The following is a 21817-nucleotide window of genomic DNA, read 5'->3' on the forward strand; positions in this document are numbered from 1 at the left end:
AGGAGTCAGGGGATGGATGAGGTGGGGGGGGGGGGGTCCTAGGTGTAGGCATGTGGGGCTGGAGGGCAGAGCCCCAAGTAGGTCTCTATGCCCGTGGCGGGGTGATGAGGTGTCCCTCATAGTGACCGTCTCTCGCAGCCAGGGTGGCCAGCGGTAACCAGGTGCCTGTGGTGGGCTGGGTTAACTAAGCCCCTCGCCTGCCCCAGCCGTTCTCCAGCCCCTGGGGCCCATCTCACTGTCAGCAAATGCCACGGTCCCTCCCTCGTAAGCCTTCTCTCCCCTGCCCAGCCCTGGCAATGAGCTGTGGGAGAGCTGCTGGTGACACAAAGTGACTTACGGCCAGGCTGGGCCTGATTTACCAAAGAGGTTCCCATGCGCCACTCTCACGATGACATGGTCAGACTGGGGGTGCTCAGGTCTTGAAAATCTAGCCAGGGACATAATTGGCAGTGGGAGGATCACCCAGACTAGGGGATCTTCTGGCAGCATAGAGATGGTGTAGTGGTGCCTATGCCACCTCCTTGTTGCTGTTGAAAGGGTAGCGTCTGGCTTCCTTACACCTGGCAGTTTCCAGGTGCCACTTCAGCCAAGTCAACCCCAAAAGTTGGGGCTTTTGGCAGGTGGCATAATTTAGAGCTTTCAAGGAGTTCAAAATTATACTGAGTGAACAGCCTGCCATGCAGGTGGCCCATGAATAGGGGAGTGCACAAGCCAGTTTTGTAATGGGCCCCCTCCCCCAGCCCCTTTATACAGTCTTCATACTTAGTCAAGGATCTGACCCATTAAATTAAGGGAAGGATTAATTTGGAACATTAGCATATAAAAGGGTTTTATTCTTCTCAGGTGAACAATTTGCTGAAAACCACCTGGCAGAACTGCAGGCAAATTTGGAAGAGTTAAACAGTTTGATATCAGAGTAAAATTAAAATCTTTACTTAGGTTAATGTGTAATTGTTCCTTTCTACCCCATTCTTTTTATATATAGCCTAAAGTTACATTCAGAGGCACCAATCGCTGTTGGAGTAGCGCAGAAACCAGTGGAAGGCTAACTGATGTATTCAATAGTGTTATCATGACAGGTTCCAGCTCATTCTATGATTGCTACAAATTACAGGTTCAGCTACTTATTTCTAAATAAATGTATATTTTACAGGCATTTGTTTTCACTAAGAAACACACCCAACTATTGTTAAATACAGCTGCATGGACAGCAGAGTATAAACGGTTTAGTTTTGTTTGAGTGTCTGCTTCATACCAACGCTTTATTTGAAAGGATGGTACTCGGTGAAGGAGTTTTTTTTCTTTATGGTGGCGATAATGAAAGATGACAGCTATTTTCAGTTTATATTCATTCTTCTATTCCCCTTCTTTCCTTGCCAAAAAGAAAGGGAGGTAGTCCGCTACCCTTCCCTTAATTGTCAAAAATGTATAAAACAAAGAGAATTCCCCCGAAAAAGATACTTCAGTTCGAAAACTGCTTTAGAATAACACAAATGAGCTTCCTATTAAGTGTTTTTCTGTTGTCTGATATATAAGGCCTGTAATTTGTGATGATTAAAAGAAACTTGATTTATTATTACTTATTTATATAGCAGTAGTACCCAATGACCCTAGTCAAGAGTAGCTCCCCATTGCATTATACAAACATGAAAACATGGGGCTAGATCCACAGAGGTGCTTGGGTACCCTACTGCCTCTTCAAGCACTTAAGTCTGACATTCTCATTACTGCTAAGCTGCTACCTAACCCTATATTGACCTAAAGTCCCATGGCACCTGAGGGTATGCCTGAACTGCAACATAAGCCCGAGCTGTAGCCTAACTGTCCTGTGTCTACTCTGCAGTTACACTAGCCTAGAGCTGGAGGGTCCAAGCTCAAGTTAAGCCAGGACAGGGTCTGAGCCCTACTGCTTTGCAGGGTAGATGCAGCCCTGCTTGACTCAGGTCCTGGGAGTCAGTTTCAAGTATCCCATATTTCCATGGGACAACTTCCTTAGTCCTCTCTATCTCAACAATCTACAATCCACACTGTTGAAAATGGAAACCACCTCCTGACCCCCACCTTTGCAAATGGCAGCAGCTCAGGTCAGTGCAACCCATTCTTTTCTGGTCACTAAACTAAGCACAGTCAGCCTCCTGAGCTTGAAATGGAGAGTGAACTGATCAAGCCTTTTGCAAAGCAGACTGCTTCCTGATAACATGCTGGGAGGGGGTGGGGTAGAGAAGAGGGATAGTAAAGTTTTCCCACAGTGCACTATGGTCCTAGGGATAGAGTTGTCACACTTCAGGGGGAGTGGGCACTAGGGACGCTGGGATATGGTTACCCTGGCCTGTGTGCTGCAATGTGGTCACCAGAACCCTAGGTTCGAGCATATATTACAAAAGTCTTAACGCAGGGTTAAAATACAATTTAGACACTCAAGGTTAGGGTTCCTTAACATGGGTCATATGGCTCGAGTCCCACTAGCCCTGGGCTTACATTGCAGTGTAAGTGACCACCTATAGGCAAGCTCACAGCCACTTAAATTTTGATGCAGTTGTGTAGCTAACAAGTGCACAGAGCCTTTGCTGAGTCCCCAGCAGCACTAAGGTAGGATTCTCAAACTAGGTATTCCTCCACCTGTCCTGTCAATGGGGTCTGATCCCATAGGTGTTCTCAGGGCATGTATAATACCTGGTACTTGTTACTAAAGACAGTCAGCTTAGGAATTTTTGGTATATCCCCTGGCCTTATGTTTAGAGCACTGTGGGAGACATAGCTGTAAGACCCTGCTCTGCCAGATTTGGAGGAGGGAGTTGAATCCAGTTCTCCCACATCATAAGTGAGTCCTCTAGCGCCAAGTCTCATGGGTTTTTTTGGAGTGGGTCTGTCTCAATTTCTTTTGAGCTGTTACACTTTGTATAAATAATTCATTGATTGCACCTCTGTGAGACTGATTTGGATACTGGTTAGGGCACTCATATGAGATGTGGATGATCTGGGTACAAGTCCCTGCTCCAAATCAGGCAGAGTAGGGACTTGAACCCAGATCTCCCATATAACTGTCCTAATTTCCGTGCTATCAGCAATGATAGAGTGGTGCTCTAGTTTTTCATGATAAATGTCCGGGTTTTGTCTACTAGGGTGAGGGCCAACCTAGCTTAGGTGCCTAATGCCAGAAGAGGGTTCACAGTTGAGTATCCTGAGTGGAAATAGATGTCTCACTCTAGCCTGTCAGTCAGATGCCTAGAGGTCCCGATCAATGGCAGTTAAGTCCCTGATACCTGAGGGGTGGGGCCTGAGACCCAGACTTTCTTTTGCATTTCACTCCTGGCTAGTTTAGGTGGCTTTCTGCTAAGCTTACTGTCTTCTAGGATTTCTTCCTTAGGCTCCTAACTCTGTGTGTTGTATGGGGAGCCAAGGTGCCTAGGGGATAGGGATTGCAATGCCCAAATACATTTGTGGATTTAGCTTATAGTCTCTACCTCTAAGAAAACAAGTGATATACAAGGGTGGAGGAAGGAATATAGTCATATATACAGTTGATATATATTTGTATTTTTAAAAAATATGCTTAATAGAGAATGATAAATTATCCCTATCCTACCTCTTAATCTGTCATTAGTTGGCTGCTTCCTCATATATATCATAGCCAAAGTGGGTCTTGAGAAAAAATCAAGAGGAGGGTGCAGTAGACATACAAGTAGCTCAGACTGAGCATTCCATATGTACTGGACAGTGTAGAAGAAGGCCAAGATATGTTTGTGTGGAAAGCTGACAGATGGGTAAGGTGGGTGGTGTTAATAGTAGCAGAGAATATTATGAGTGAAAAAGATTTTGGAGGAAGAATCAGGATTTCAGCTTGGCCATATAAAGTTTAAGCTGACAGCAAGACATGCAAAAGGAGATGTCAGATATGTTGAGATGCAGGATTGGTTGAAGGAAAACAGGCCAGGAGTGTAAAGGTAGATCTTTGAGTCACCATCTTAAAGACAATAGTTGAAACTTTGAGTACTGAGTTCACCTAGATAGTGAATGTAAAGGGAAAAGAGGCTGGCATGCCGAAGACTGAGAACATCACAGAGTGATTGAGGTGTTGGAGGACCTACCAAATGAGATATCAAAGAATCAGTTTGAGAAGTAGGAGAACAAGAGAGGACAGTCAAAAAAGGTAACGAGCTCAAGGAGAAAGGTGTGATCAAAAGCAGTAAGCAAATCAGGAAGGGTGAGGTTAGAGTATAGCCCTTGATATTTGACCAGAAAAAGATAGAAACATTGATGAGGGCAATTTTGGTGAAGGAGAGAGGATAAAATCCAGACCGAAGGGAACCAGAATGTGGTTCCAACAGTGGTGGAAGAGAGGAACTTGAGGAAGACATTATAAATTATTCTTTATTTAGCCGTGCAGCAAGATAGTGTAGTTGAAAAAACAGGTGATTTCAAAGTTGGGGGATTTATTGTACATTTAATCTTTTCAAATAGAAGTTATATTTCTTTTCCAGATAGTTCTCTGCATTCCTTGGAAATATTTACACCAGCTGTCTTTTGTCTTTCACTTAGTTTCATGCCCCCCTTAATAATGTAGTCTAAAAGAGTCTTAGATTCAAGATTTAAGTCATAGATTCCAAGGCCAGAAGGAACCATTGTAGCCTGCTTTCTTACAGGCCATAGAACTTCCTCAAAATAATTCCTTCAGTATATTTTTTAGAAAAACATCCAATCTTGATTTTAACATTCAGTGATGAAGAATCTGTCACACCCCTTGGTAAATTGGTCCAGAATCTCAGTACTCACTGTTAAAAAGTTATGCCTTATTTCTAGCCTGAATTTGTCTAGCTTCAACTTCAGCCATTGGATAAGGTGTGAGGTCAGCTAGTATAGTGCCTATAAACAGATGTAGTGTAAAGGAATGTGCAGGTATTTTGGGCCCCAAATGTAGCATGTTTATCAAAATAAATTTTACAAAACCTTTTTGTTTTCATATATTAAGAAAATTCTGTGAAAACATGTTTGGTTTTTTTAATGTAAATACTTGTCTGTAGTGTTTGCAACCAGAACATTGAAGCATCTCCCTGTTGTAGGAGACCCATAAACTGAAACTGACTAAGAACTAGAGTGTAACAGTCTGTTTTCATTGTCCAGCACTATATGGAATTAGTTATACCTGTAAAATTCTCAGTTTCAATAATTTATTAGCAGAACAGGTAAATAACTTATCTGTTGAATCCCAATAATAGGACACTGAGTGTTTGGGCTGGCAAAGAGTGAATTTCACTCCGCAGTGTGAAAATGTACTAAGCTATGCTCAATGTCATTTAATTGGTATAGAATAATTTCCTGTTGTTGTCCTTAGAGGTCAGTTTAAGAACTAGTTGCCCTGTTCAGTGTTCATAACCTCATCCTTGCCCCCCCAAGCATGAACCCAGTTACAGCATTGTACAGTGAAATAAATGAGAAGTTTATATGTTTTTATATTAATCTGTAACTTTATTGCATGTAAAATACAGAATGAAGACAATGTAGACCTAAATCAAACATACAGTTCTTCACTTTCTACATCATCAGAATATTCAACTTCTGTTGACTCTTCTCTCTTATATGCACCATGGTCTACATATGGAGATGATATTAAACAATCTGCTGTTTCTCAGATTAGTGTAAAGAACAGGTATGTTATTTTAATAAGTCATTCTGGCAGAATGAGCATCTGTTTCTTAAAGGGAATATTTTTTTGTTTGATTTAGGGTAAAACTTGTCACGCTGTCTGGAGTGGCTCACCACTGTGAGTGCCTAACTCAGGGCAGGCCGTCAGAAAACAAGAGCAGACATCCCAGACTGGTGGTATATTCTATTATATTTCACCAAGACAGTAACAAATGTGAACTGGATCACTATACTAGTCCTACCATGGTGTCACCGACAGTCCCCTTAAACTCTCCAGCCTTCCTTGTCATCCAAACTGAATTTAGTGATAATGGTCACAAAAACCAAAAATCATACCACATCAGGTTTCTCCCAGTCCCAAAGCACTGATCACTTACACCCAGATCAACTGATACTCCAGGTCTCCAGGGTTATATAATTATAGGGGTATACAAAATGTAAATGTAATTACAGGGTGTATGTAATGTAATGGCAGACAACCGGTTACAGATAAGTGAATACAATAACATTAGCATCTCTTTTGATTAGCACTCAAGTGAATTAGTTTGAATTCATGCTAATATATTTAACACTTTGATATTCACCCACAAGTGAATTGGCCTGTATTGCTTTTCAAAGGTCTTAGGCGCCCAAAGATGCCGATAGACACTAGTGAGACATTTAAAAGCAAGTAAGCGGGTTACGTGTCTGACTCCCTTGTTTTTAAAGGGAATTAGGTACCTGACCTGCTTAGATGCTTTTGAAAGTCCCACCAGGTGCCCATCTGCATCTTTGGGCTCCTAAATATCTGTGAAAATGTGGCCCTTAGGAACTTAGGCCCGGAACAAGGTGCATATTGGCCTCTTCAGGCACTAAGTCCACCATTCAGATGCCATCTAATCCTGTAGGTATCTAAATTTTTGCAAAGGGGCATTGTCAAAGCTGTCTAAGCCCTGACACCACCCCTCAGTTAATAAGCAACTTGGAACCCTAGCTCAAGGCAAAGCCCTGAGACAGGGTTATCAAACTAGGCAGGGGATTGGGAGCCAGATTCTGTAGGCCTGCTCTGAACTAGAGGTCTGCTCAGGCCTAATTTGAGAACCCAGCCCAAGAGCGTCGAGTCATTTTCGGACCTGATCCAGACCCTAGTCAGTTCCGCTGCCTCCTTCCCATGGGTCAGCATTGGCTGTGTGCCCTGGTGCATTGTTGCATGTGCATGCTGCTGAGTGAGAGCTGGCTCTGTGCCCTGCCAGCCACTTCCACCTTGCCATACCTGCAGGTAGTGGAGTGAGAAGCACTGTGACTCCTCAGCTCAGCACACTTCACAGCAAACACACACCTCAGCGAGATGGTGGCAACTAGCAGGACTGGTATACACAGATGCCTCCACGACAACCCCACGGGCTTAAGGAAGAGAGCTGACCCAAGTCTGAGAGGGTCCAGTTGTTTTCCTACCCAACTTGTAATCAGGTCCCATCAGGTTGTAGGGCTCTACTTTGAATAGTTCTAAGTTCTGATACTGTCAGATTTCATAGCAAGAGGGCCAGATGCAGGCCACCATTAGGGGGGTGAGCAGCACAGTACGTAGGGGAAGTGTATGAGGTATCAGGTGTGAGCAGGAGGTGGAGGGAGAGAGAGAGATGTTGTTTCAACTGCTAGCATAGGTGGTGGGTATAATAGGCCAGGGCAGGACACCAGTTGCAGGTTGGGTGGGGGGAGTTTTTGCTTATTACTATGCTCCATGCAGGTTCTAGGGCAGCTGAGGAGACGGTATCTGCTGTTCAGCATCCTGGGTTCAGCAGTAATCTCCCTGGACTCTAGGGAGATTGTTGATGAACCTGGGAAGCTGAGTAACACATACCACCTCCTCAGCTCCCCTGGAACCTGCATGGCAGATATCAAAAACACTTCCGGACAAGAGAAGAAACAAGAGCTTTTCCCACAGGGCAGTTTGGGGTCTGGGGAGGCATGGTGCAGGTGGGGGCGGGGGGCTCTGGGCTCCAGCTGGCCCAGGGCTCCTCTGGCTGAAGGGGGGTGTCTCGGGACTCCAGCTGCAGCGAGGTTGGGGGGAAGGGGGCAGAGCCGGGAGCTACCGACAACTGCTGGGGCATGGACTACCTAAGCAGCTGACCTTGCTTAGCTGCGTAAATCTAGAAGTCTGTTCATAGTTGAGGATCTCAAGTGGATGGAGGCATCAACCTCTAGCTTATCAGCCATGTGCACCAGATCAGTGCCTAAGCCGCTCTTTTCTCCCTGTCCCTCTCCTTGGCATTTCACTCCTGACTATCTTAGGTCTCTCCCTGCTTAGCTTGCTGGCTTCTGAGGAGCCTTTCCTTTAGGTACCTAAATTAATACCATACAATGCATGGGGTGCCTGAACACCTAGATCCGGGCTGAGAGACTGTATTGGCAAAAAGTACTTTTACACACGCAACTGTTCGTAATTGTAAAAAAAAGACTGACGTTGATAGACCTCTGAGTTTGTTTTTGCACACTGAACCCAATATTGTAAAGTGTTGAGTAACCTCAGTTCCATTGAAGTCATTATGAGTTGAAGGTGTTCAGCAAGTTTCAGGAGCAGGCCTTGTGTCAGTACACCTTATTTTTGCTCTACACAACATAGATTCATGTGATTTACAAACCAATTTTAGAATAAAAGAACATAAAGACTGTAAAATGAGTAGTCTCTGGTGGCCTTGTTTGAGATTTTCACTGAGCCTTTTAAAGAGAGAATTCAAAGGAGGTAATTATCCAAATGTATATTATTTTATTTTTTTTCAGGATTCAAACTGAAAGAAATGACTATGGCAGTGAAACAGACTTATATGGACTTGTCTCTAACATCTTGGAAGAACAAGATAAATCACAGCCATATTTTGCTGAGGGGTTAGTATATTGCTGTACGTGGACTACTAATTTTTTTTCTCCTTGCAGAAGCATTTCCCTTCCTTTTTCAGTTTGCTTGTTTCAATAACCATTTCTGCATTTACTACTCCTGGGAGGAAGGTTGCAACTTCTACAACCCATTTCAAACCCTACTAAAAGATGGGTGAACTTAGTAAAAGCGATACTCATTTTTGACCAGCTATTCAAATACTCCTTTTAGATTTTCACTTGATTTGTAGCAAGTGCTGTAAATACCAATTCCTCTTCATGGCATCCTGGAAATGGCTTATGCAAATATTATAACCACGTCCCATTGAATCCTGCAGCCTTATGCTAATTTTCTGCACCAGAATTGATTTAAATTCCAGGTTAGAATTTTATCTTTTTTTTTTTTATGTCAGTTAAATGTAATGCTCAAAACAAGCAAGTATAATTTTTTATTTTGCTTTTTCAATAAATTATTTTTCTTTAATATTTGAAAAGATGGAGAAAAATCCTACCTGAAAACTGTAGAGCTAAAAGGAATATTTTATGTCCTACCTATGCAGAATTTGGTAATTACCTAGCTTTCCTATTAATGCTTCATAGATAGAATAAGGTTAGAAGAAGAGACCAGTATGATCATCTAGTCTGTCTAAGGCCCCCATCTGAGCGCCTCACAATCTTTAGAGTATTTATCCTCGCCACACTGCTGTGAACGACATATTATTCCCATGTTACAGATGGAGGAACTGAGGCTCAGTGAGAATAAATGACTTGCCAAAGGGCACACAGGACATCTGTGGTGGAGCAGGAAATTGAACACAGATCTCCAGAGTCCTAGACTAGCATCTGAACCACTGCACCATCCTTCCTCTCTGATCTGCATAACAGAGGCAGAAGAATTTTACCCAGTGATTCCTGCATCTAGCTCAATGATGTTTGGTTAAACCTAAGCATATCTTAGAATGAGATTCAACCTTGACTGAAAGACCTTCAAGTGAAGAATTTACATAAAATACAATTAGAAATGGAGCTCTCTTTTCAGTATCAATTTTGTAGTCTTTCTACATGGTTTAATGAGTTTTAGGTGTAATTCTAGTCTTTACAGTCTGCTTATTACTTTACTGATAAAAGTCTTCATTTTTTTCTGTGTGTGTTACTCCACATAGGCAGCCAAAGTTAGTGTGCTGGCACATTCACATTCCTTCATTTATGCTCAATGGTTTAATTTGCCTGCAGGAGACAGTGAGGTACTGTAAAGTGCAAGCACTCCTGGAGATGTAATCAAGATAGTACAGAGAAACCTTATGTTCTGAGTACCAAAAGATGGATTTGGGGTATTGTGGTGGTTTGGGAGTTATTTTGCAAGTTAAAATAAATACAGTGGTCATGGAGTGTCGGGATCTGTGAGTACTATATTTCCATTGGAGCAGTGTCAGATGGTAAATCTTTCTCCAGTGTGATATATGTATATATTGTTGCATAGACGCAAACTAGCCCTTTGATGGAATTGTGCATCAGTTGGAAGCAGCCCTTCAGTTTAAAGGGAATGTTCAGTAGATGATAAAGAAAGATGATGGTCGTGATAGTATATTTGGATATGGAATGTATAAAATATAGGGGAAATGGTGGGGGATCTAAGGGAAGAATAGAGGTGATCTCTCTCTTTCCTCTGCTCCCTGGGAGGAATACCAAGGACAGAACTATAAATACATACTTGTTTATCTCTTCTAGGACCTGCTCCTCAAATTTAAAGTCAGTATGGCCTGTGAACACAACCAGATTTGCAGACCACCATGACCTGTTGTTGGAATCAAAAAGGCCTGTAGTTGCAGCTACCTCTCAACAGGTTTTTTATACTGGTGAATCCATATCTGCTGCTGAAAAACCATGCTTGCACAGTGGCAATCAAGCATCACAACAGAAAATAAATGAACTTTATCATGGATTTACTAGCATGGACCTTGAAGAGCAATGGTTGTACCCTTCTAGGAATGATCATGCAAGCTGTTACAACATGCAGACCAATGAGAATGCTAAAACACCTCCATTACAAAGCTATTCATATATCAAAAACTCTTTTATACCACAAACTGGTTTTTCAGATGTAATAAAAGAATCAGGAGCAGATACTTATTCATATGGAAGAGATAAAGTGTGCGCCAAAGGGCCTGAAGTGCAGTTACAACAAAAGCGGGCAGAAATGTTTCTTCCACAGTTTAACAGATACAGTGAAAATGCAGATTATTGTAGATACCCAGAATATTCTCATCCCAGTAAAGCAAAGCATAATAAGAGTACAAACTTCAGTGTCCAAGATAGTAAAAAATTAACAAATGGAATACCTGAAGTACCAGGTGTGGAGACAGATACCTACACTAAATTATTTCAAGTTAAACCAGCAATTCAGAAAAAAATTGAAGATACAATTCCAGATCAGCAGAACTTTACATTTTCTAAAACTACAGGACTCTTGTCAGAAAACCAGTTTGCAAATGAACCTTCATTTACCACTGACTTTGGGTTAAAATCTGAGTATGGACTAAAATCTCATGCAGCTTGTCCAGGAAGTAGTGATTTTGCAAATGCCACAGAAAAACAACTATTTTCAAAATCTGATCCCCAGAATTCTGAATATTTTAAATCACTGACCTTATTATCAAACTCAGCAACCACTTCAGCAGGCACTAGTGTGAGGCCAACTTGGATGAATATTCAAACTAAAAACAATACTTCTGTCCTGTACCAGAATCCAAGCACCTTGATGAAGTTGAGTAACCATCTGTCTGCTACTCCAAAAGGTTCCAATAATTCTAATGATTTTTCTCAATTGTCATCTTCAAATTTAACTTTAAATAGTAACTTGTTTCAGAAATTCTGCCAAGAAAATCCTTCAGCATTTTCTAGTTTTGATTTCGGTTATAATACTGCAGAACGAATTCAGCCTGCTAATCGTGTGGAAGGACTAACTAAGGTTGGAGACGAGAGTCTCTTTGAACCAGTTACTGATAAAAAAATTAAGCAGTCAAATGGTTTTTGTGAGAACTATTCAGCTCAATATGGGATCACTGAAACTTTGAACAAACACAACTTCCAAGCTAAGCCACAAAGTGGACATTATGATCCTGAGGAAGGACAAAAACATCTAGATGTATTGCCACAGAACACATACCAGGATCTGTTGGAGTCTCACGGTCACTTTAATAGCCACAGACAGGGAGGTGGAGACAGCAATATTGTCAATAGCCGTGTAAATCGCCCACAGGCTTCCTGCTTTTCAAACAATTATATGATGGGTGATTTAAGACACAATCATAACTTTCAGCAACTTGGTTCTAATAGGTTTCCCTTGCGATCCACCCATCCATTTGGCCATTCAGTTGTTCCCCCGATGGATTCCTATGATTTGTTTTCTTACGATGATTTAAGTAATTTATATCCTTATTTTAATGATATGATGTATGGTGATGGTTCTTTCTCTGGTTTTGTACCAACATTTGGCTTTCAAAGACCAATTAAAACTCGTAGTGGGCCTGCCAGTGAACTTCATATTAGACTGGAAGAATGTTATGAACAATGGAGAGCATTGGAGAAGGAAAGAAAAAAGGTAATAACCAGACTTATTTATACAAAAGAGTTCCTTTATACTATAACATGACAATCTCTGTGTTGTGTAGATAGCAAATTTAAATCTAGACAGTTCTTACTGTGTTAAGGTTTGAAAGTGATGAAGTCCTAAAATGGGGGTTTAGGGAAGAAATTAGCTTTTTCTGTAAAGTGTACTGAAAACAGGAAATACGAAGTTAAATCTTGATATCTGTGATTATGTGTGTTGCTTGCAGCTTCACAGTTAAGCTTGAATTGAGTTTTGCACTTAAAGCAGGGGTTCAACTTCTCTTACGTTATATTTTTCAAATATATCTTCACCAGAACTGCAGCACTTACTGTTTGAGTGTACAGTGATTTTCCAGAGAATTTACAAGTATTTCTATTAATTCGGTTAGGAGTTTATTTTAAAATTGATCCTTTAAGAAATTTAACAATCAGTGTCAAACTTTTTTTTAATCCCTAATGATCTTTATAATGGAATAGCAGACTCTTCAAAGTTCTCTTACAGTTAAACTCACTGGAATCTTGGGCACAGGCTGTATTTGAGGACTTATTTAGGATTACAAGTAATTTTTTGTCATTTTTCATAAATAAAATTTTGCCCTTTAGCAAAGGCTGGAGAATAATGGTCTTCTACAGAGAAGTCCATAAAGATCTGCCTTCTTTCTAAGGGTATGTCTACACATAATTTAGCTGGGCAGACAGAGCTTTGAACTTATGGCTCAGGCTGGAGCTCAGGCTCTGAAGCCCAGTCTCAGCAGGGGGCTGGGTTTCAGAGCCAGAACTCCAGCCTGAGCCATAACTTAAGTGCTGTCTACACAGCTATATTTATTGCTAATGCAAGCCCCTGTAGCCTGAACCTGTCGACCTGGGCTGGGAGGCTCACTCTTGCATGCTCCAAAATGCTGTGTAGACATACCCATACTCTGCCATTTCCACTTGTTCTCAGTGGGATTGAAGCCACAGGCTGTCCCTAGAAAATATGAAACTTTCTCAGTTAAACTTGTTCCTCTTCACCATCTGACACCATAGAGAGCCTCCGTCTTCTATTAGGGAAGTTTAGCTAATGGGAAACAATGGGCCTCTGGCCCTGTTGAAAGAGCAGTTCTTCCTGAGTTTTTGTGAGGAAACTCCAGTCTCTACTGAAAGAAAAACCCCATTATGAAAAATATTGATTAAAAACTATCATTAATCCCAAATATTTATTTTCAAAATCTCATTGTTGCACAGATTTGCTAAAGGGCAGGAGGGAGGACGAACTTGTGTGTGTGTTTGAGAGACAGACAGACAGAGGGAGCAATGTGTTTGTGCATGTGCAGAGGGGGAATGCTGAAAGTCCAAGAGGAAGAGAGGAACTAAGTTTGTGTGTCTGCAGAACAGTATAGAGATGCTCGAGGTAGGGGAAATTTGGTGAAACAAAGCAATTGTAAACCTAGTTTATCTGGCCAGTCTACATTGTGCTGCTCCAGAGCGGCATAAAATGGCCACAGTGTATTAGTGAATCTGGTCATAAAAGTTAAAAAATAACAGCAGCTTGGTTTGAAAAATTTCATATTTTCAAATCATTAAAATATCATGGTAATGTTCTCCCTGAGTGTTTTAATATTCATATATGAAATTTTGAAGTAAAAAATAAGGAAATTCCAGACAAAAATTGTTAAAATGGAATTAAGGTTGAGAATACATACAATTAATTCAAGATAAAGTAAATTGCAGGGATGTTGTTATCCAGAAACCAAACATTTGAGGCAAGGTTTAAACTTCAAAAAATCCAAACAGGAAATGCAGTTAGGGTACCCAGTAATCTTTACTCTGTCCTATCGTGACACCATTAATTTAATCTGGGACCGGAAACATTAAAACGCCTTAATCCTACAGTTATTGCATGGTGCCTGTGCAAGGAAGAGTTAAGAAAGTGCCTAATTCTGTACTTTTGTACCTTAAGTTTAACCTTACTTCTTGAATTTCTTTGTTAAAAACACTTGATTTGGGGATAATTGCAACATCCCTGTAATGTATTTTATCTGAAATTACTGATATGTACTCTAACCTTAGCTCTATCTTGAAGTAGTTATTTTGTCTGGAAATTAATTTAATCAATATTAAAATATACATGAATCCGCCATATCCATTCTATCAAAAGAAAGTGCAGTTATGAAAATGGTCCCTGATACTGTGATGCATGCTGTTGGCAAAACTAGTGTCCAGTGCTCATAGTTTGAGGATACAAATTTTACAGTGAGAGCTAGATCCACAAAGGGATTTTGACATGTAAGTTCAAAGTTTAGATCCACAAAACCCAGCTCCGTTGCTGCCTAACCCTGTAGATGCCTACATTTCTGCCAGTAAAGTCCCCCTGGCACTTAAATATTGGGACAGAGAATGACTCACTCTCTACAGCCGGTGTTCGGGGTGGTCACTTGGGAGACCCAGATTCCAGTCCCTGCTCCTATGAATATTTAAGTATTTTATACAACGTGGAACAGCTTTAAAAGGAGAGATTGAGAGGGCCCACCTCAGAATATCCTACAGTCTCGTGGTCAGGGCACTTTCACCTAGGAGGTGGGAGACCTGGGTTCAAGTTCAGATTTTGGAATTAGGCAGAGTGGGGACTTTAGCCTGGGTTTCCAACATTCTGGAGGAGTGCCCTAACTACTAGATTATAAGACTGGATATGACAACAAACACCTTCTCCTCATTCTTTTTGGGAGAAAGGGCTGACCTAGCTTAGGTATCTAACTCAGGAGAGTATTAGGTACCACCCTAGAGTCAGGTACCTAACTCCCTTTAAGGGGGAGGGCTTAGATCCCCACCACTCTCCTTGGCATATCCTGCTAGCTAGTTTAGGCAGTTCTCTGATCAGCTTGCTGGCTTCTGTGAATCCCAAATTAAACTAAACTGGGAGGAGTGGTAGATACGCTGGAGGGTAGGGGTAGGATACAGACCGACCTAGACAAATTAGAGGATTGAGTCAAAAGAAATCTGATGAGGATCAACAAGGACAAGTGCAGACTAGGGACTGAGTGGCTAGGCAGCAGTTCTACAGAAAAGGACCTAGGGATTACCGTGAATGAGAAGCTGGATATGCGTCAACAGTGTGCCCTTGTTGCCAGGAAGGCTAATGGCATTTTAGGCTGTATAAGTAGGAGCATTGCCAGCAGATCAAGGGACGTGATCATTCCCCTCTATTTGGCATTGGTTAGGCCTCATCTGGAGTACTGTGTCCAGTTTTGGGCCCCACAGTACAAGAAGGATGTGGAAAAATTGGAAAGAGTCCAGTGGAGGGCAACAAAAATGATTAGAGGGTTGGAGCACATGACTTATGAGGAGAGGCTGAGGGAACTGGGTTATTCAATCTGCAGAAGAGAAGACTGAGGGGGGATTTGATAGCTGCTTTCAACTGCCTGAAAGGAGGTTCCAAAGAGGATGGATCTAGACTGTTCTCAGTGGTTGTAGAGGACAGAACAAGGAGTAATGGTCTCAAGTTGTAGTGGGGGAGGTTTGGGTTGGATATTAGGAAAAACTTTTTCACTAGGAGGGTGGTGAAGCACTGGAATGGGTTCCTTAGGGAGGTGGTGGAATCTCCTTCCTTAGAGGTTAAGGTCAGGCTTGACAAAGCCCTGGCTGGGATGATTTAGTTGGGGATTGGCCCTGCTATGAGCAAGGGGTTGGACTAGATGACCTCCTGAGGTCCTTTCCAATGCTGATATTCTGTGATTCATTCTTAGGAATTTAATTCCCCATGCATTGTACAGGGAGCCCAGGTGTCTATCTCAGAGCTGTGGATTCCACTAGTAACAGGGCACCTAAATGTTAGAGATTGCAATCTTGAGTCCTGTTTGTGGAACTAACCCTAAATACTTTAAATACAGTCATTCTAGAAGCTCCTTTGAAGTGGATGGGCAGCTTATTCCCTTTAAATGACAGAGGATTGCCAAATCCACTTTGGGAGCTAGTGATCTGGTGTTAAGTGTCTGCTCAATGAGCAGACTGAATGCTAGCCCAGACTAGCAGTTTTCAAGCCACATGATTTCTACAACTATATGCATTTTATCACCTATTTTTTTTTAAAGACTTTTTAGGAGAAAAGCTTCCTGGGGGAAAGATACCACTCTTACAATCCGATAGTTTATTATTGTTCCCTATAAGAATAATTAGACAACACACTTCATTAACATCACAAGAAAACGAAGTCCTATTTTTTCTCAGACTGAATCTGCTCTTGCCAAGAACTACCCAGGGAAAAAGGTTTCCAGTACTAACAACACTCCAATTCCAAGGTTGACCTCAAACCCATCAAGAGTTGATCGCTTAATTGTGGATCAGCTACGTGAACAAGCCAGAGTGAGTTGACTAGTAATACATAATTTTATGCCATTTAGATTACTTATATACTTGTCATAAGTGGAAGTCCTCATGAAACGTGTATTCTTTACAATTAAGTAAAGTTAGAAAGGATATCTTGAAATGAACTCAAACTACAAAACTCAAACATATAAACTTAAGAAGCAGCAACACTTCTGTTCTCCTTTGAATTATTACTGTGGAATGTTTCCCACTGTCCCTACCAACTGATTTTATTTACTCCTTGTGTGAAGGTGTTCTCCCCCAGTTCCTTAAATTACATCTACCTTCCTCACATTTATGTTATGTCCTAGTTTTTGACTCTGCCATCCCCAGCTTACCACTGTAAGTTCTGTCACCTATATGAATCCCTTTCATAATTTTAGGTCACTTTAGATTCATCATTACAAAAAAGCCCAAATCCTTTAATATCTAGCATAATTTAGATTCTTCAGGTTTGGTATCATTGTCCTGTAGTACTTCCTTTCCCAAAGACTGCCAGGTTAGCACACAGCATTCCAATTTAAGTCTGAATCCTACTGGAATGGTATCATCCTTTTTCATACTTTATTCTGCTAATGAAACTTAGTACTGTGTTTACTATTCTTACCTCTGTTGTGTAATGGGATTTAGAAAATGTTAATAGATAATGGCCATAGCCAAATGTTCTCCTTTTCTTCATTGCAAAAAGTAAAACTGATATTAAAGTATACTATTACCATTTTACAATTTCATACCCCAGAATGTTTTAGAGTAGTACAACTCAGTTCACCTGACATAACACTGTAGTGTCCAGTGGGGTGGAACATGATGCATCTATTTATAGACAGATTTACAGCCCAACTGCCCAACAATTTAGGATATGAAGGGAATTAAATAGAGGAAAAGTATAGGTGGACCGCATGTAAATGCCCACCTTGGGACTTTACTAGGACACCAGGATCAATAAGTAGAAGTCAGCCATCCTACAGTCTGGTTAGGTTGCTCATGTTTCGATTAGTAAGTTCGCTTCTTGTTTTAAACTGCCAGAAGTCATTAGAAAATAAGCTCAAATACTTAAAATAACAAACTGTGTGATGGTTTGTTATTTTAAGTATTCATATAGGTTTCATATATGTGTGCACGACAATTAAAAATACAGTAGTTGTGATGGAATAAGGGATAAGAACATTTGTAGAGGGTTAGGGGGCTGAAAAATCATTGAATAAGAATAATAGATGCTGAATGGATAGGCAGGTGTTCTGCAGCTGGTGAGTGGATAGGGACTGAACCAGGGGCATCAGAAGCGTCCCAACAATGGGGGGCCACTGCCCTTGCACCGCCTCGAGGCCTTGCACCTTCTCCCTGAACCCCCCTTGCACTGCCTCTTCCCCTGAGATCCTGTCTCCTCCTCCATCGCTCGTCCTTATGGCAAGTAAAAAGTGGGGGTAGCCTGGCCCCTTGGCCCTCACTGTTGTGGCACCTCTGGATTGAACATAGCTGAGAATTGAGGGCAAGCAGTGTGTAATTGATAGTGACTGGCTGGAAGGACTGCAGGCGATGGTTTCTGACTTGTTTTTTAAATTAACTGACAAGATGTATGCTTCCCCCACTCCCTTACCGTTATGTGTTCTTGTCTTTTTAGATTGAGCTTTTTTTTGGGGTGGGGACCAGGACTCCTGTGTTTGGAAAACATTTAACATATAATAAGTGCTACCAAAATTGAAATAATAAAGGAAGGGCACTGGGGTTTTTTTTGTTTTTTTTTGTTTTTTTTTTAAGGAGAACGCTCTTTACACTCAGACTTGCTGATCGGTGATGGAAAACAAAGCGTAACTGACAGTTTTGTAAAACGCTATAAATGGAAGTGTGGTAAGAAGCTTCTTCCACAACAGAGGGATTTTTCCAGCTTTGTTCCACATTTCAAAGGTGGATGTGGGAGATGTTTGAGATTTTCAAAAAACTGTACAGGGGTTTTAGCATACTTATCTCTTCAATTACTAATGGAAGAAATATTGCTTAGTAGTCCAAACTGTCCTAAAAATTTCAACCATTGCTTTTAGCAAAGCATTTCAATTGTTTTAAAACAAATTTCAGCCTTGATGCTTTACTAACATGGTTCTTAGTCCTAAAGCATGTCTTCTCAGCTATAGCAGTAAGTTCTCAGGGAAGCTTAACAAGTGTGCTTAACAGGAGCTCGCATTCAGCTTGGGGGGTGGGGGCGAGATCCAAGCTTGTGTCTACTCCAAAGTGTGGAATGAAGGCAAAGGCTAAGATTTTCAGAAGTGACTGGTAATTTTGGGTGCCTGATTTGAGACTCTGTATAAGGGGCTGACTCTTGGAAAATGGTGAGCACCCACTTTCTGAAAATCAGTCCCTTTTTAAAGGTATTCCAGTTTGTATACACAAACATTAAGGCACCCAAAATCACTAGTTAATTTTGGAAATCTTGGCTGAAAAGCCCATCAGTACTGTATTTTTTGTTTCTATCCCCAAACCAAGCACTGTTTCGCTTCTTGTTTGGAGAAGATAAAATTAGAGGTAAGGATTTTACCTGTTTTCAGAGCATAACATTTTCTGCTTCAGTTTAATTTTCACTTAAGTCTAGATGAAGACAACATGATCAATAACAGATATAAAATGTTCATTAGGTCGTGACTTTACTTGGAAAAATGGAACGTCTTCGCAGTTCTCCCCTTCATGCTAATATCTCCACTGCTCTTGATAAACATCTGGAGGTAATTCATATAGTGCAGTCACGTAGAAAGGATGAAATTGTAAATGCTTCAAATCGGCAAAGGCAAGGAGCTCCAAGATGCCAAGATGACAGAGGTATAAATGTCCTTCTGCAGTCTCCTGTTGTAGCAGAATAAGTCTAAATCTATCATAATTCCATAATAATAGGAAATAATGCTTTATTTTATTTTTTAATTTTTATTGTGAAACTTTGATTTGAGCTTTTGACTCAGGAAAAATGGCAGAATTTTTCTATGGTTTGAACTGATCCCTTTTAGCAAGGAATGTAGAGTAAAATTTTTGAACAGTAGGTAAATGTAGTTAACCAGTTTATAAGAGGTCAGCAGGAGGTAGATATAAGTAGCGAGTTCATGCAGCTAAGCAAGAGGTTTCTATATTGAACTCATCACTCTCGTACCAGAGGCCCAGTTGCCAAGGTATTTAGGCATCAGGATTTAGGTGCCAAAGTACCTTTGAGGATCGGGGTCTAAGGGCCGAAAATCATTTGTGCCACTCCCACTTGCTGATTTTAAGGTGCTATATTGATAGACTCAGAAGGAAGTCCCAACCCATCCTCATAGGGCAGCAATACAGGGTTCTGAGTGTTCTTCAGGAGTTCATCTAATCACAGTGAAAAACATTTCTCAAATGGTGTCTTAATATTAACAATATTTAGTGGACGTGTAATACTATTTTCTTCTCCACAGATGTTTTTGCCCTTGCTTTGGCAATTAAAGAGATGAGTGTAGCAACACGCAAAGCACGTACTACCCTTTGGTGTGCACTTCAGATGACCCTACCAAAAACTACCACTATAGCTGCACAAGTAGATGTGGAGAAAGCTTTTCAGGAGATGGTACAGTCTGAAGATAAAGCATGTGAAAATGTGAACAGCAGCAACCTCTTGAATCAGAGAGGTGAAACAAACAAACAAACACTAATGAAGTGTTAACCCATGCAAGAGTAAAATTTGCAGTGTGGGTTTGGCAAGACACAGTGTAAATGAACTCTTAAAGCTTGAGAAATTAATTGATTTTTCTTCCAAATTTAAAGTTAATACCTGAATGAAGCAAGTTCAGCTTCTCCAAAAAAAAAAAAAAAAAAGTCCAATTTCTAACTAATTGGAGACTAACCCACTGAACTAACAGGTTATATTATCAGCTTCAGCAATACATTAACTTGTCAGATTTGTTAGTTTAAGTAATGTGATTATTTTTAACTGCCACTCTGCAGTGCAGGTAAGCACCAGTGTGAAATTCTTCTAAGTGATGTTTCTTTTAGGTTTGCCTTAGTAAACATGTTTTCAAATAATGAATCTCAGTGACTGTAACCCACCATAGGCTGCAGTCTAGTAACAGACAAGTTTTGATTGTGATGTAAAAACGTTTTCCTTATCAAACTAATACCTGGAAACAGGAGGAAAACAATGCTAAACATACCCAGTATTAATGTAAAAATGAAATATTTAAAATATTGACATATTTATGAATCTGAAATTTTAGAATCTAAATTTATGAAAGGAAATGCACCAGATTCTCCTAAATTAGTGATATTATAAAACTGCCATTGTGAAACCATGCAATGTAGTGAAGGTAAAACTTGTTCAAATCATTTGTGCATATTCTTTAAAAAAATTATATCTCTGTTTTAAAATATTTAAGTGTAATCAAAACATTACATTTACACAATCAGAATCTTAAAAAGCTGCAAAGCAGCGGAAATAATGAGTATTGTTCTTATACCCTTGGTTTAATACTTTTAAAGAGGGTATCACGAGGTTCTGAAATGTATTTTTTTTTAAAGTTACTCTTTAGCTAGTTTGGTTTGAGATTGGTTAGTGTATATTTTGTTAAATTTATTAGTTTGCTTCTGTATTTTTGAAAGCTATTGCATGCTTGGCTTTTTCTGTGTTCCTTATCTCAATATCTTTGTATTGAACGTGAATAATTTATTCATTAATATGAAAGGTTGATATTATGTGGCTCAGGAGATCTTGGGTTTTAACAGTTCTAGCATGGAGTTAAACTATAATGTGTGGATTAAATTTATTGAGCTATCCTTGGCTAGATACACTGATATTAACAGTGTTCTTCGTAGTTTTAGAAATCCTGGTAGGCAAAAAGTGTAATCACACCACATAAATTGTCTTTGGATGACGTGAGAGAGAAACTGATTGAGAACGCAGGATAAACTGTAGTAGAACTATTTTGATCATTGATATGACTTACAGTACTGCCCAAATTAATTGCATAGGGACAGCAAAATATAATACAATATCATACCACAGTAGTCACTGCACAAAGACTGGTTAAGTTTGACGTAAGACATGTTGGATGTTATGAAAACAAATATTGTACTGAATTTAGTCTGCTAAGAAATAAAGTAGCTTTCGTTGAAAAGTGTTGTTTTACTCTGCTTGTGTGTATTTGAACATGTTTTAGCGAATTAGACTCTTTATGTGCATGTTGATATAGTGAAGGCTAATTTTATATTCTCATCAGGAAATGAGATTGCTGAACTATGTCGAAAGGGGCGATGACAGTAAAATTACAGTACTAAAAGAATGTCAGCATTGTAATCAGTTTAAATATACCATAGAGAACTAAACATTTTTGCAATGGATCATAAGGGTTTTTTAATTGGTTTGAACATTAACTGT

General features: G+C 40.3%; 1 protein-coding gene across 4 annotated transcripts; it reads left to right on the forward strand.

The window, feature by feature from the left end:
• The first annotated feature begins 985 nt into the window (after window positions 1–985).
• On the forward strand, window positions 986–21557 carry MEIOC (meiosis specific with coiled-coil domain). Of its 4 annotated transcripts, none has more exons than XM_032806585.2 (7): window positions 986–1114; window positions 5487–5647; window positions 8404–8508; window positions 10225–12097; window positions 16309–16443; window positions 19074–19254; window positions 19866–21557. In XM_032806585.2, exons 1-7 carry the CDS (start codon window positions 1073–1075, stop codon window positions 20108–20110), a joined length of 2742 nt encoding a protein of 913 aa, XP_032662476.1. In that variant the 5' UTR covers window positions 986–1072; the 3' UTR covers window positions 20111–21557. The 4 variants fall into 4 exon arrangements, with proteins under 4 accessions (XP_032662476.1, XP_032662475.1, XP_032662477.1 ...); XM_032806583.2 differs by lacking the exon at window positions 986–1114 and adding an exon at window positions 2031–2084; XM_032806584.2 differs by lacking the exon at window positions 16309–16443 and having other exon boundaries at window positions 993–1114.
• The last annotated feature ends 260 nt before the right edge of the window (window positions 21558–21817 follow it).

The sequence above is a fragment of the Chelonoidis abingdonii genome, chromosome 21, assembly GCF_003597395.2.
Source record: "Chelonoidis abingdonii isolate Lonesome George chromosome 21, CheloAbing_2.0, whole genome shotgun sequence".
Lineage (NCBI taxonomy): Eukaryota > Metazoa > Chordata > Testudines > Testudinidae > Chelonoidis > Chelonoidis abingdonii.